The 17126-nt window shown below is 38.5% G+C and overlaps 1 protein-coding gene across 2 annotated transcripts in view; it reads right to left on the bottom strand.

Moving 5' to 3' along the window:
* LOC102179380 (medium-chain specific acyl-CoA dehydrogenase, mitochondrial) overlaps positions 1-17126 on the bottom strand; it is a 39952-nt gene that overhangs the window by 7471 nt on the left and 15355 nt on the right. Inside the window, exons 7-10 of one of the 2 annotated variants that reach the window (XM_018045545.1) lie at positions 10094-10224; positions 7879-7987; positions 3246-3386; positions 2598-2693 (exon numbers count right to left, since the gene is read on the bottom strand). In XM_018045545.1, coding sequence (XP_017901034.1) covers positions 2598-2693; positions 3246-3386; positions 7879-7987; positions 10094-10224 — 477 coding nt within the window. The remainder of the gene's footprint in view (positions 1-2597; positions 2694-3245; positions 3387-7878; positions 7988-10093; positions 10225-17126) is intronic. The other variant, XM_018045548.1, reaches the window with a different exon arrangement.

Here is a 17126-nt window from a genome sequence, read left to right as displayed (position 1 = left end):
ATGAGCTAATATAAACTCGCTTTTTGTCCCTAAACACAAAGAAATGTTTGACTTAAAAACAAAACAAGGGGGCTTCCCTTGTGGCTCAGTGGTAAAGAATCTGCCTGCTAATGCAGGAGACATAGGTTTAATCCCTGGTCCAGGTAGAGTCCACATGCCATGGAACAACTAAGCAAGTGTGCCACAAATATTGGGCCTGTGCTTTCGAGCCCAGGAGCTGCAACTACTGAGCCCACGTGCCAACTGTTGAAACCTCTCCATTCCAGAACCTGTGCCACGCAACAAGAGAAGTCACTCCAATGAGAAGCCCGCTCACCACAACTAAGAGAGTTGCTCACTGCAACTAGAGAAAAGCTCGCAAGTATGGCAACAAAGACCTAACACAGTCAAAAATAAAGTTATTTAAAAAATAAAAGCAAAATAAAACAACTTAAAGGAAAGAAACTAATCTCCAAGGGCCTCCAAAAATTTAATCCTGATTGAGAAGCAATGACATGGGGAAGGAAAAAAAATCAGACTGAGATTTGAGTCTAATGTGATAGGAGTTGAAGTTTTAATGAACACAGAACAGGAGACATGTGAGGATGAAAAAGATGAGGGGCTGAAATTGAGATTCTCTGCCTATAAGAACTTCTCTTTCCTAAGGAAGAACTAAAAGTCTCAGCTCATCAAGGCAAGAAGGCCATAAAGAAGCTTATTTCTTGCCCAAGATTCTGTCTGGGAGATTTAAAAAAGGAATCTCTTTTAAGCATGTAGTCAATGTATACAGCTGTGGTATAGGATTTCACAAGTGGAGAAATTCATGTGAAAAAAACAGCTCTAACAATGCTGAAACCTCTGGGCTACCTGATAAAAAGTATAAAAAAGTACGAAAACTGGTCTCTTGAATACTTCCACAATGCATTGAAGGAAACTAATGAATGCTGCTGCAGATAAGCTTATAAGCAAAAATCAAGACAGGAAAAAACTGGTCATAACAGAGAGATCAGATGCAGCAGGCCAAAATATTAGCCACCCTAAGAACTTGAAATAACAGAGAAAAAAATCAGAAAGTGACTATAACTGAAGTTTTATATAATTAAAGAGATAAAAAAAAGGAGAAAGAAAAGCTATGTTGAAAAACCAGGCCACCATAAAAGAAAGGGTAGAAATGAAAAAGAACCAAACATAAATTCTATAAATGAAAGAAGTCATTAAATGGACTGAAGAGGAGATTATATGTAGGGTTAAAAAAAAAACTGAAAAGCAAATCTGAGAAAGTTATCTAGATTATAGCAAAAATAAATTACATAACTGAGGTTGAGATACAGAAGTATACTAATCCGAGTTTCATCTATAGACCACAAATTGTTACTGGACTGGTTCATGATACACAAAGTGAGAGTAAGCATTTGTAACAATTTGATAGTATTGTGACATTCTTATTTTATAAAAATAATGGTACACAGTTGACTGGAAATTAAAACCTATTGTATACCAGATAATTTGAGAACCACTGACACATAGGGATAGAAATAGGGGCTGTCCACTGTGCAATCAATAGTTACAGGAGTTATAGAAGAGAATACAGACAATGGGGAAGCATAAATGTTTGAAAAGGTAAGATTAAAAAGTTCTTGAGAACTGCCTGACAATCCAGTGGTTAGGACTCTGAGTTTTCATTGCTCCAAGGGCCCAGGTTCAATCCCTGGTTGGGGAATTAAGATCCCACGATACATGCTGCCTGGCCAAAAAACAAACAACAATAATAAATAGTACTAAAATTGTTTGATAAACAAGAAGACATGAGAAGTAACACGGATTAAGAGCATGAAGTAGAACCCTGGATCTATGATTTCTAAATTGTGTGTTCTTGGACAAATTATTTATTCTAAGCTGAAGCTTCCTGGTCTTTAATGGAAACTGTATAAAATATGGTGGCTCAGAGGGTAAAAACGTCTGCCTGCAGTGCGGGAGACCCGGGTTCAATCCCTGGGTCGGGAAGATCCCCTGGAGAAGGAAATGGCAACCCACTCCGGTACTCTTGCCTGGAAAATTCCATGGACGGAGGAGCCTGGTAGGATACAGTCCATGGGGTCGCAAAGAGTCAGACATGACAGAATGACTTCACCAATGGAAATTGTAGTACAAACAAAAAAGAGTGTACTGGTGGAATTAGATAATACAGGCACTTAAATATTAGGTGTTCTTTTTCTTCTTAATTAACATAAATCCCAAAGCAGACAACAGATATTAATAGTAGCAGAGTCTACAGAAGATCTACTCTTGGGACTTCCCTGGTGGTCCAGTGGCTAAGACTCCACGTTCCCAGTGCAAGGGGCTGGAGTTCAACCCCTGGTCAGATAATTAGATCCTACATGCTGCAACTAAGACCTAGTGCAGCCAAATAAATTTTTACACACACACACACACACACACACACACACACACACACACATATGCAAATCTATTCTTAAAACCCACCCTGACACTTTTACTTCACATTATCTTCTTGTTACCAAAGCAGAAATAAACTATTTTTTATTTAAAAGATAGTTTTCAAATATTAAGTGAAAATGAATGGTTTTACATTTGAACAAGTATAGTATTATAATTACCTCTATAAGCAGCTTTCCAAAAGTTTTTCTGTCCAGGGCATACTTGGTAGCTTCATCCAAAGCTCTCTGTGCTAGCCCCACAGCAGCAGCTGCAACCTAGCATTACATTTTACAAAGCAGAAGTTCATGTTGTCTTTAAAACACACATATAATGGCTACTTGCCTAAAATCTAAGTTAAAGTTTGCACAAAGAGAAGCTGACTTATACCTTAAGGCAATAAAGGGCAGGGGAAATGACAAACATTTAAATTTATATTTTATGTGAATTAAAGGTTAATGGAAGGCATTTGCAAGGCACAGGATCATAGCCTAGAGATAAATCATTCTTTCTGTTTAACAGGGGAAAGCTTCTCAGGGGAAATATTCCTAATGAGTGAGGCAAGAGGAATGAGTACACATCAGCAGGAATGATTAAATTAAATATGAAATGCTTCTTTGTAAATCTAACAACTATAGTAATTTTGCTCTTACTAAAATAATTTCTGTAACAGCAAGAATGTGGAAGAATTCTTAGGGAAAAAAATCCCTCCATCTTTAATAAAAGCAGATATTTAAAAAGAAATACAGACCAAGCAACAATGTTAAAACAAAACTATTCAACATAATAAATGAAAACTCCCATAAAGGTTATTAAGCCATCTCACTTACTGGTGGTCTGGTTTTATCAAATGCTCCCATTGCAATTTTGAAACCAGCTCCCTCACCAATTAAAACATTTTCCTTAGGCACTCTCACATCTTCAAAGACAATTCCTCTTGTATCTGAACATCGCTGGCCCATATTTAATTCCTAATAAGGAAAACAATATGTAGCATGAAACATATTTTGAGCTAGCATGAATTCTTGCTTTAAGTACTGTTAAAGACTTTGAGATTTTCTGCAATTGCCTATTTATATGGAGGTGGACAAACTATGGTCTGCAATGCCTATTTTCTAAATATAGCTTTACAGGACTACAGGCACACCTATTCATTTACATATTCTCTGTGGCTACTTTCTTGCTCCAATGGTAGAACTGAGTATTTGTGACAGAGACCAATTGGCCCTCAAAATCTAAAATACTTGTGTATGCTATATCTTTGAAAAAAAAAAAGTTTGTGAAACTCTCATCTAAAACAATGTTTCACAAACTCTGAAACTGTTGACTACAAATTGTCACTTACCTGTCAATGACAAATGGCACTTGCTGAGAGCATCTGCCAGTGACTGAACAACAAGGGCAGTCGCCATTTGCCTCTGCAGAGATTGAACCCTGTGGGGCTGCAGCTGCTGACTTTACCTCCCCAGGGAGTTCAGGGTGGAATGAGGCACTCTGTGCTCCAGGGAATCTGGCAGAACAGGTCTTTATGCTGTGTGCTAAGTTATTCAGTCATGTCCGACTCTTTACGACCGAATGGACTGGACTATAGCCCGCCAGGCTCCTCTGCCCATGGGGACTCTCCAGGCAAGAATACAGGATTGGGTAGCCTATCCCTTTGCCAGGGTATCTTCCTGACCCAGGAATTGAACCCAGGTCTCCTGCACTGCAGGTGGATTCTTTACCAGCTGAGCTACCAGGGAAACCCTGGTAAAGACCTACCAGTTCTTTTGATAGTTGGATATTTTCAGGAACTGATTTCATGATCCCACAGAGTCTCCTGGGAAACTTAACAGTCCTCTTAAGACACTCCTCCTTCCCATTTCCCTCTAGTGGCTCAGATATTAAAGAATCTGCCTACAATACAGAAGACCTGGGTTTAATCCCTGAGTCAAGATCTCATGGAGAAGGGAATGGCTAGAAAAATCACTAAATCCCTTCACGGTGACATTAGCTCCTTGGGACTAGCAGAAAACCTCTGTAAAGTAAGCACTTGATTGCACTGAACTCCCCCTTCACCAAGATCTTATATATTGACGTTCCCTGACTGCCTCTTTGGAGCTGTCTCTCAGAACTGTCTGAGGTCCTGTCTCACAGGCTGCAGTCCTCATTTTGCCCCAAATAAAACTTAACTCACAGCTCTCAAGTTGTTCATCTTTTTTCGTCAACAAAACCAACAGTAGTCTAAAGTTTACATGCACGTATTACCCACAAAGACAAATTTCATTGTATGTTTGAAGACTATCTTTTTGCCACAAATGTCAGTAAAAGCATTTAACATAATTTGCTTTGGAACATTTAATTTTAGCTTAACTAATAGAGCTAGAATGTACTGAGTAAAAGTTGAACTTCTATTAATATTTACCTCCACCTCTGAGAATTAGGGGTTCTGAGATAGAATTTACATATAGAAAAATTAACTCTTTTAACATACACATTTCTAATAGTTTTGACAGATGTATATGTACTAACTATCACCACAATGAAGATATTATAGCACGCCTAAAAGTTCCTTTGTACTCTCTTAGTCAGTTCCCTTACTCTACTCCCAATCCCAAGAAATCACCAATCTGATTTCATCCATAAGTTTTTCCTTTTCCAGAATGTCATATAAATGGAATAAGGTGATCCTTCTGTGTCTGACTTTTCACTTAGCAAAGTGCTTTTAAGATTCATCCATGTTGCTGCTGATCAGTATTTCAGAGTAGCATTCCCCTAAATGGATGTACCATATATCCTTTATCTGCTCACCAGCTGATGGGCATCCCTCACTGCCCTGCCACTCCCAAGTTTTCAGTAATTATAAATAAAGCTGCTATAAACATAGGTCCTTGTTTTTATTTCTCTTGGATAAATATCTAGGAGTGCTGGGTATGTGGTAAGTGCATGTTTAACTTGGTAAGAAATTGCCAGGGACATGAAAAGATACTTTTCATCACTAATTATTACAGAAATGGCAATGTAAACTACAATGGGTACCTCACACTGGCCAGAATGGCCATCATTAAAAAGTCTACAAATAAACTGACACAGCTACTATGGAAAACGGTATGGAGATTCCTTAAAAAACTAGGAATAAAACCACTATACGACCCAGCAATCCCACTCCTAGGCATATACTCTGAGAAAACCAGAACTGAAAAAGACACATATATTCCATTGTTCATTGCAGCACTATTCACAATAGCTAGAACATGGAAGCAACCTAGATGTCCATCAACAGATGAATGAATAAAGAAGTTGTGGTACATATATACACAATGGAACATTATTTAGCCATAAAAAGAAACGCATTTGAGTCAGGTCTAATGAGGTGGATGAACCTACAGCCTATCATACAGAGTGAAATAAGTCAGAAAGAGAAACATAAATACTATATTCTAATGCATATATACGGAATCTAGAAAAATGGTACTGAAGAATTCATTTGCAGGGCAGCAGTGGAGAAACAGACATAGAGAACAGACTTATGGACATGAGGAGAGGGAAGGAGAGGGTGAGATGTATGCAGAGAGTAACATGGAAACTTACATTACCATATGAAAAATGGATAGCCAAGGGGAATTTGCTGTATGTCTCAGGAAACTCAAACAGGGGCTCTGTATCAACCCTAGAGGGGTGGGGGGATGGGGAGGAAGATGGGCAGGAGGTTCAAAAGGGAGGGGATATATGTATACCTATGGTTGATTCATGTTGAGGTTTGACAGAAAACAACAAAATTTGGTAAAGCAATTATACTTCAATTAAAAATAAATAAATAAAAGTCTACAAATAATGCTGGAGAGGGTGTGGAGAAAAGGAACCCTTTTACACTGTTGGTGGGAATATAAATTGGTGCTACCACTATGGAAAGCAGTATGAAAGCAAAAATGGTAGTCATTCAGTTGTGTCCAACTCTTTGCAACCCATAGCCCACCAGGCTCCTCTGTCCATGGAATTCTCCAGGCAAGAATACTGGAGTGGGTAGCCATTCCCTTCTCCAGGAGATCTTCCAGACCCAGATATTGAACTTGGGTCTCCTGCATTGCAGGCAGATTCTTTATTATCTAAGCCACCAGGGAAGCCCAGAAAACAGTATGGATGTTCTTCAAAAAAACAAAAATAGGGTTACCATATGATCCAACAATTCCACTCCTGGGCATATACCCAGACAAAACTTTAATTTCGAAAGATACATGTACCCCTAGTTTCTAGTGGCACTATATACAATAGCTGAGACATGAACCCAACCTAAATGTCCATCAACAGAGGAAAGGGTAAAGAAGATGTAGTATATATATACAACTGAATGTTCCTCAGCCATAAAAAGAATGAAATAATGCTGTTTGCAGTAACTTAGATGGTCCTAGAGATTATCCTACTAAGTGAAGTAAGTTAGAAAAAGAAAGGCAAATACAATATGATATCACCCTACATGTGGAATCTTGGAGTAGGAAATAACAACTCACTCCAGTATCCTTGCCTGGAAAATCTTATGGACTAAGGAGCCTGGCAGGCTATAGTCCATGGAGGTCACAAGAGTTGGACGTGACTGAGCACATATGTGCAATCTAAAATACAAGACAAATGAACATATCTACAAGACAGAAACAGACTCCCAGACACACAGAACAGACTTGTGGTTACCAAGGTGGGTGGTGAGGGAGGAAGGATTGAGAGTTTGGGATTAGCAGATGTAAACTAATATATCCAGAAAGGATAAACAACAAGGTCCTACTATATAGCACAGGGAACTGTATTCAATATCCTGTGATAAACCATAATGGAAAAGAATATGAAAAATATATATATAACTGAATCACCCTTCTGTACAGCAGAAATTAACCCAACATTATAAATCAACTATACTTCAATGATATATATATATGAAAAAAGAAATTGCTAAGAAATTATTTCCCCTCAATGTTTTGTTTTTAAAATTTTCAAACCAACAGAAGAACTGCAAGGAGTAAAATGAATACCTATATACCTTTGCCTAGATTCACCAATTATGGCACATTTGCTTTATTTCTGTGTTTTGTGTGTGTGTATAACTATTAGCTATTAGCATTATTTGTTGAATTATTTGAGAGGAATTTGTAGATACCATGACCCTTCTTAAGAGAAAAATATAATCTGGTTTTTAATAAGCAGCATGAGAAGCAGGAGCAATGAGAATATAGACAAACTGTAAACATAAAGAATTGTATATGTATACAAATTGTATACAACTTGGCCACTCTTTCAAAAGACTTGAAACGACTATTCTCAACTTAAAAATCTTCAGGAAGGATTATTTTACCTGATAACATCAAATGCAGCTTTATTTTTATTGCAACTTAATACAAACAAAATGTTTTCAATAAAGGAAACTGAAATTAGTAATTTTTAAATTTATAGTTAAAACAATATTGGAGGCCTTGATCACTATAAGTACACACTTACCTTTCTTCCAATCTGTATTCCTGGGGTGTCTGCCTCCACAATAAAGCCAGTAAAGCCTTTACTAGCAGGAGCCTTAGGATCCGGATCAGAACGAGCCAATAAAAAATACCTAATAAACATGATGATAAAGATAATGGTATCAGCAGATAACAACATACAACATATGATGACTCCCATCTCAGTTAATCCTCCCAACAATCCCAATTATTATTACTCCCATTTTATAGAAGAAATGAAGCATCAGAAAGATTTAAAAGCTTGCCCAGGTCATAATCTTATGATGTGGCAGAGCTAGTATTTCAACCCACATCTACTTCTTTCCCAGAAAGATTTTAAAATGCAACATGAGGAGAAAAGGCAAAAACATCCAAATATCCATGTAACCCATGTTCTAAATAGCCTGGAAAAGGAGAATTTTTTTAAAATTCCTTAAACAACAAATTTATTTTTTGTGCTTAAAACTAACAAACTATCACTCATTCTACAGTTTTCCTTAATAGTTTAAAAAAAATAGTAAAAACTCCTTTTCCAGTTTCACATTTTACCTAATTTGTCTTATTACATAATGAGTTGTACTTAATGAATTCTTACAGTTGTGAAAGTTTCTAGTCCCATTATTGGATTTCTCTCACTTGTTACATTGTAATCATTTCTTCACTTTTTTATTACTTGGTGATGTTATGATAACTCAAAAATAACAATATCTGCTGCTGCTGCTAAGTTGCTTCAGTCGTGTCCGACTCTGTGCGACCCCATAGACGGAAGCCCACCAGGCTCCCCCGTCTCTGGGATTCTCCAGGCAAGAACACTGGAGTGGGTTGCCATTTCCTTCTCCAATGCATGAAAGTGAAAATTGAAAGTGAGGTCGCTCAGTCGTGTCCGACTCCTAGCGACCCCATGGACTGTAGCCTACCAGGCTTTTCCGTCCATGGGATTTTCCAGGCAAGAGTACTGGACTGGGATGCCATTGCCTTCTCCAACAATATCTAGCACTCCATAATACTGAACACTCATAAAGTGGTGGACATATTTAACACAGACAGTAAACTCACTCTCAGGAATAATGCTTTTCTTGCCAAAAAATAATGCTGAAAGAGCACACATATATATATTGAATCAGAATTTTTGCAGACAAGATAGTCCATTTTAGTTCATTATTCCAATCAACAGAGAACTTCCTCTGTAAGTTTCTATTTACATACTTGTAATGATGAGTAAATACATTTTTCCCATGACAACTTACATATTAGAACCACTATTGAAATGCTTGTCCTTAATGCTGAGCTATAGTCTACATTTGTCTCACTTTCACCCATTTATTCTAAACTGGCTTTCTGAAGCAAATGTATGAACCTAGTCTTCTTTGTATGAGACATTATTTCAAAAATTTTTTAATTCTTCCAATACAAATCTAATTCCTTTATTCTTTACAGGACACGTTTTCCGCCTTCACCCTAATCAAGAACATTTACTTGCTTTTGAATTTATTCCATTTTGTCAATGCCTGTCTTAAAAAGTGTTTCCTAGGACTGCTGCCATTTTTTCCTGTTTGTTTCACGCTATACTTCAGCAAGAAACTACATTCACTTCTTAAAGGCAGATACATTGGACGGTTGATTCCTATTGACCCTTTTTTCATTTTTTTTTTTTTCACAAATAGTGCTATCAAATATGTTTTCCTTCAACATTTTATATTTATACAAGTGATTTTATGACATTCTGTTGAAATTCATGTCACTATTTTTGAACTTACATACTTGGGCCTTTTAGATTTTTTTAAGTAAAATTCTGTCCACTCTAAAAGATAATGCTTATTGCTCAGGATTAGAGAAATGTGCTATGCCAGTGACTTTCCTTTTTCCCTCAGAGTCTTAGGGGAATGGCTCCAAGGAGGTTCTGGTGCAGAGAATGGAGAGTAGGTATAGTGAGCCAAGTAGATGGAGCTCTAGCTTTCCTAGTTAGATTCAACTAGAGCAGGTGTTTTTGTTTTATTTTATTTTAAAATTAAACTTCTGAGACAATTTGAACAAATAGCTCAGGACTTAGAACTTTTGAAAATTACTCAATTATTTATAATCTTTTATGGACCATCCAGTTCCCTGAATAAAACTTATCTTAATTGTGGTGGTTTAATAACAAAGGAAAGGAGAGAGGGGGAGATTCTGAATATGCAATAATGAAGAAACAATGTATAGAGATGTTTTAAACAACATACCAATTAGCTTTTCCTCCATTGGTTATCCACATCTTCTGACCATTAATAATATACTCATCTCCTTTCTTTTCTGCTTTGGTTTTTATACCAGCTACATCAGAGCCTGCTACAGGTTCTGTTACACAATAGGCCTTGAATATATGGAGAAAAGGAAATAAATAAATGTTATTTATCAAATTATGAACATTTAGAACCAGAAAGGTATCTTATTTTCTGTCGATAATTTTAAATATTTTAAAATACATAAAAATAAAATGTTCTCACAGAATCAAACTCTTTAAATGTCAAAACATTTAGTATGTAATTTAAAACAAGATATAGGATACCAATTATTGTTGTTCAGTTGCTAAGTCATGTCCAACTCTTTGCAACCCCATGAACTGCAGCACATTAGGTTTCCCTGTCCTTCACTATGAAGAATACAAATAATCTATGTCAAAAATTAAAATGTTAGGTATCTTCAACCAAGTTAAATTCAATTTCACATGAACTCATTCATTCAAACATGTACTGAGTAATATCTACTATTTACCAGATTATAAAAGAGGAGATGAAAATATCTTATCTTTAAAATTTGTACAATGTAACAGTGAAGTGAAATTGCTCAGTCATGTCTGACTTTTTGTGACCCCATGGACTGTAGCCTACCGGCTTCTCCATCCATGGGATTTTCCGGGCAAAGGTACTGGAGTGGATTGCCATTTCCTTCTCCAGAGGATCTTCCTGACCCAGGGATCGAACCCAGGTCTACCTGCATTGCAGGCAAACACTTTACCCTCTGAGCCACTAGGGAAGCTAGATGTAACAGTACAGATGAATACTATAGAATACTATACTGTAATGACATATCTAAGTATTATAGTGATACATACAGGGCTTAAAAAACTAGGTTTAGTTTTAGGGTGTCCAGAAAGCTTCCAGAGGTGATGCTTAAGTTAAGTCTCAAAAAATGAAAAGGAATACTTAAAAGATAATCAGATTCTATAACATGTATACAGATTCTATAGCATGTAAAGGAATGGTAGAAAATTAATCTGGGAAGAATGGAAGGGAACAGATGACAAAAAACACTTTTATTATACTAAGTTAAATTTTTATCTGGTAGAAAGAACAGGAGCCTCTTAAGGCTCTTCAACAGAGGTGTGACAAGATGTAAACAGTAATGGATAAAGGGATAAGTTCAGTTCATTTCAGTCACACAGTTGTGTCCCACTCTTTGCCACTCCATGGACTGCAGCACACCAGGCCTCACCATCCATCACCAACTCCTGGAGTCTACTCAAACCCATGTCCATTGAGTCAGTGATGCCATCCAACCATCTCATCGTCTGTCATCCCCTTCTCCTCCTACCTTCAATCTTTCCCAGCATCAGGGTCTTTTCAAATAAGTCAGCTCTTCGTATCAGATGGCCAAAGTATTGGAGTTTCAGCTTCAGCATCAGTCCTTCCAATGAATATTCAGGACTGATCTCCTCTAGGATGGACTGGTTGGATCTCCTTGCAGTCCAAGGGACTCTCAAGAGTCTTCTCCAACACCACAGTTCAAAAGCATCAATTCTTCAGCACTCAGCTTTCTTTATACTCCAACTCACATTCATACATGGATGTATGGACTAGTGGAAAAACCATAGCCTTGATTAGACAGACCTTTGTTGGCAAAGGAATGTTTTTGCTTTTTAATATGCTATCTAGGTTGGTCATAATTTTTCTTCCAAGGAGCAACCATATTTTAATTTCATGGCTGCAGTCACCATCTGCAGTGATTTTGGAGCCCCCAAAAATAAACTCTGACACTGTTTCCACTGTTTCCCCATCTATTTGCCATGAACTGACAGGAATAGATGCCATGATCTTAGTTTTCTAAATTTTGAGCTTTAAGTCAACTTTTTCACTCTCCTCTTTCACTTTCATCAAGAGGTTCTTTAGTTTTTCTTCACTTTCTGCCATAAGAGTGGTGTAATCTGCATATCTGAGGTTATTGATATTTCTCCTGGCAGTCTTGATTCCAGCTTGTGCTTCATCCAGCCCGGTGTTTCTCATGATGTACTCTGCGTATAAGTTAAACAAGCAGGGTGACAAGATATAGCATTGACATACTCCTTTTCCTATTTGGAACCAGTCTGTTGTTCCACGTCCAGTTCTAACTGTTGCTTCCTGATGTGCATACAGATTTCTCAAGAGGCAGGGATGGTGGAAGGCATACAGATTTCCCAAGACGATAAAGGGAAGGTGGAAGGGCGAACAATGGGTTGCTGAAGTTCATTCACTTTACTGGGTGAAGTTCCTCACCCTTAAGGTACTTAGTCCAAAGAGAGAAATCTTAACAGTTCATTTTAATTCAAAGTAGTAAGGGACCATAAGGACATCAGAAATGACTACTTAGGTCTAAGGAAGGGTGGGAGGTGAGTGATAAGGAGGGTAATAAGAATACGTTTGGAGAAGATACAATGAATACTCATTGGAGGAGATAAGTCTTGAAGGACAAATAAATGAGGCAAGCAGATCTAGGCACAGAAGAATGAAATAGCATTGTGCAGGGCAAAGTACTAGCAGTTCAGGTGTCGTTCAGGCAGTAAGTCATGTACGATTCTTTGCAACCCCATGTATTGCGCACACCGGGCTTCCCTGTCCTTCAATATCTCCCAGAGTTTGCTCAAATTCATGTCCATTAAGTTCAGTTCAGTTCAGTCACTCAGTTGTGTCTGACTCTTTGGGACCCCATGAATTGCAGCATGCCAGGCCTCCCTGTCCATCACCAACTCCCAGAGTTCACTCAGACTCACAACCATCGAGTCGGTGATGCCATCCAGCCATCTCATCCTCTGCTGTCCCCTTCTCCTCCTGCCCCCAATCCCTTCCAGCATCAGAGTCTTTTCCATTGAGTCAACTCTTCCCATGAGGTGGCCAAAGTACTGGAGTTTCAGCTTCAGCATAATTCCTTCCAAGGAAATCCCAGGGCTGATCTCCTTCAGAATGGATTGGTTGGATCTCCTTGCAGACAGGGGCCTCTCAAGAGTCGTCTCCAACACCACAGTTCAAAAGCATCAATTCTTCGGCACTCAGCCTTCTTCACATTCCAACTCTCACATCCATACATGACTACTGGGAAAACCATAGCCTTGACTAGATGGACCTTAGTCAGCAAAGTAATGTCTCTGCTTTTGAATATGCTATCTACGTTGGTCATAACTTTTCTTTCAAGGAGTAAGCATCTTTTAATTTCGTGGCTGCAATCACCATCTGCAGTGATTTTGGAGCTCAAAAAAATAAAGTCTGGCACTGTTTCCACTGTTTCCCCATCTATTTCCCATGAAGTGATGGGACCGGATGTCCATTAAGTAGGTGACACTATATCTAACCATCTCATCCTCCATCACTCCCTTCTCCTTTTGCTTCAATCTTTCCCAGGATCTGGGTCTTTTCCAATTAGTCAGCTTTTGGAATCAGGAAGCCAAAGTATTGGATCTCCAGCTTAAGCATCAGACTTTCCAATGAATATTCAAGGCTGATTTCCTTTAGGACTGACTGGTTTGATCTCCCTGTAGTCCAAAGGACTCCCAAGAGTCTTCTCTAGCACCAAAATTCAAAGGTATCAATGGATTTTTTTTTTATCAATTATATGTCTAGCCAAAAATAATGTCTAAGAGATAAATCCATGTAGGAAGGAAAAGATCAGATTTAAACATAAATCATACAGATCATAGCATTAGCACTGTTGATTTATATAAAACTTACTCTTGACTTAAACTGCCAAATCAGTCTCCCCATTGGTGTTAAGGTTTGGTACATAAATCATACAGATCATAGCATTAGCACTGTTGATTTATATAAAACTTACTCTTGACTTAAATTGCCAAATCAGTCTCCCCACTGGTGTTAAGGTTTGGTATACTCACTGAATAGCCTATTAAGTCTCCAGTTCTGGGCTTTACCTCTCCCCTGACCTTTACCCTCTTACATGGATTTATCTATTAGACATTCTTCTTGGTAATAAATACCTTAAGCAAAATGCATCCCAAACAAAATTATTTTCTGTCCATTCTTCAGAACTACTTCTCGTCTAGATTACCTAAAAGTGGCACTAGTGGTAAAGAATTCACTGGCCAATGCAAGAGATGCTAAAGATGTGGGTTCAATCCCTGGGTTGGGAAGATCCCCTGGAGTAGGGAATGGCAACTCACTCCAGTATTCTTGCTTGGAAAATCCCATGGACAGAGGAGCCTGGAGGCCATAATCTGCTGCTGCTGCTAAGCTGCTTCAGTTGTGTCCAACTCTGTGTGACCCCATAGACGGAAGCCCACCAGGCTCCCCCGTCCCTAGGATTCTCCAGGCAAGAACACTGGATTGGGTTGCCATTTCCTTCTCCAATGCATGAAAGTGAAAAGTGAAAGTGAAGTCGCACAGTCGTGTCCGACTCTTAGTGACCCCATGGACTGCAGCCTACCAGGCTCCTCCGTCCATGGGATCGTCCAGGCAAGAGTACTGGAGTGGGATGCCATTGCCTTTTCCGAGGCTATAATGTATGGGGTCACAAAAAGTCAGATGTGACTGACCATGGTATCTAAAATGAGAGTGACGAAACCATTCTACTCTGTACTTATCATACCATGTTAGAGTACTATATTTAACTCTATGATATTTTGGGTCAACTTTAAAAAGGTGATGGGACTTTATTGTGAAAAAAAGATGAGGAAAACTGGCTCTAATTAGCTTAGAAAAGATAAGATTCATATGATAGCCATAATGAAATAGCTGAAGGGTTATATAGGCAAGGGAAAGAATTTGACTTGATAGAAGAAAACTACTATGAAATTATTCAAACTTACTGAACACCTATTATGGTATCAGGCGGTGAAATGATAAAAAGAAATGACACAATCCTTTTCCTCAGGAGCACATAATCTAGGAAAGCGTTCTAATGGTCAGAGATACTCCCAAATGCAGCTGCTTCAGGAGCCTGTGACTCCCAGACAGGAAAACATGAGCTGACTGATATTTCTCCTGGCAATCTTGATTCCGGCTTGTGTTTCTTCCAGTCCAGCGTTTCTCATGATGTACTCTGCATAGAAGTTAAATAACCAGGGTGACAATATACAGCCTTGATGCACTCCTTCTCCTATTTGAAACCAGTTTGTTGTTCGATGTCCAGTTCTAACTGTTGCTTCCTGACCTGCATACAGATTTCTCAAGAGGCAGGTCAGGTGGTCTGGTATTCCCATTTCTTTCAGAATTTTCCACAGTTTATGGTGATCCACACAGTCAAAGGCTTTGGCATAGTCAATAAAGCAGACATACATGTTTTTCTGGAACTCTCTTGCTTTTTCCATGATCCAGCGGATGTTGGCAATTTGATCTCTGGTTCCTCTGCCTTTTCGAAAACCAGCGTGAACATCTGGAATTTCACGGTTCATGTATTGCTGAAGCCTGGCTTGGAGAGTTTTGAGCATTACTTTACTAGCATGTGAGATGAGTGCAACTGTGAGGTAGTTTGAGCATTGCCTTTCTTTGAGATTGGAATGAAAACTGACCTTTTCCAGTCCTGTGGCCACTGCTGAGTTATCCAAATTTGCTGGCATATTGAGTGCAGCACTTTCACAGCATCATCTTTCAGGATTTGAAATAGCTCAATAGGAATTCCATCACCTCCACTAGCTTTGTTTGTAGTGATGCGTTAAGGCCCACTTGACTTCACATTCCAGGATATCTGGTTCTAGATGAGTGATCACACCATCGTGATTATCTGGGTCGTGAAGATCTTTTTTGTACAGTTCTTCTGTGTATTCTTGCCACCTCTTCTTAATATCTTCTGCTTCTGTTAAGTCCAGACCATTTCTGTCCTTTATCAAGTCCATCTTTGCATGAAACGTTCCCTTGGTATCTCTAATTTTCTTGAAGAGATCTCTAGTCTTTCTCATTCTGTTGTTTTCATCTATTTCTTTGCATTGATCGCTAAAGAAGGCTTTCTTATCTCTTATTGCTATTCTTTGGAACTCTGCATTCAGATGCTTATATCTTTCCTTTTCTCCTTTGCTTTTTGCCTCTCTTCTTTTCACAGCTACTTGTAAGGCCTCCTCAGACAGCCATTTTGCTTTTTTGCTTTTCTTTTCCATGGGGATGGTCTTGATCCCTGTCTCTTGTACAGTGTCACAAACCTCATTCCATAGTTCATCAGGCACTCTATCTATGAGATCTAGGCCCTTAAACCTATTTCTCACTGCCACTGTATAATTATAAGGGATTTGATTTAGGTCATACCTGAATGGTCTAGAGGTTTACCCTACTTTCTTCAATTTAGTCTGAATTTGGTAATAAGGAGTTCATGATCTGAGCCACAGTCAGCTCCTGGTCTTGTTTTTGTTGATTATATAGAGCTTCTCCATCTTTGGCTGCAAATAATATCATCAATCTGATTTTGGTGTTGACCATCTGGTGATGTCCATGTGTAGAGTCTTCTCTTGTGTTGTTGGAAGAGGGTGTTTGGAGCCAAAGCAAAATCAATACCCAGTTGTGGATGTGACTGGTGATAGAAGCAAGGTCCGATGCTGTAAAGAGCAATATTGCATAGGAACCTGGAATGTCAAGTCCATGAATCAAGGCAAATTGGAAGTGGTCAAACAAGAGACAGCAAGAGTGAACAGTGACATTCTAGGAATCAGTGAACTAAAATGGACTGGAATGGGTGAATTTAACTCAGATGACCATTATATCTACTACTGCAGGCAGGAATCCCTCAGAACAAATGGAGTAGACATCATGGTCAACAAAGAGAGTCCAAAATGCAGTACTTGGATGCAGTCTCAAAAACAACAGAATGATCTCTGTTCATTTCCAAGGCAAACCATTCAATATAACAGTAATCCAAGTCTATGCCCCAACTAGTAATGCTGAAGAAGCTGAAGTTGAACGGTCCTATGAGGAGCTACAAGACCTTTTATAACTAACACCCCAAAAAGATGTCCTTTTCATTATAGGGGACTGGAATGCAAAAGTAGGAAGTCAAGAAACACCTGGAGTAACAGACAGATTTGGACTT

The sequence above is a fragment of the Capra hircus genome, chromosome 3 (assembly GCF_001704415.2).
Source record: "Capra hircus breed San Clemente chromosome 3, ASM170441v1, whole genome shotgun sequence".
Lineage (NCBI taxonomy): Eukaryota > Metazoa > Chordata > Mammalia > Artiodactyla > Bovidae > Capra > Capra hircus.
This window is presented reverse-complemented; position numbering and strand designations above follow the sequence as displayed.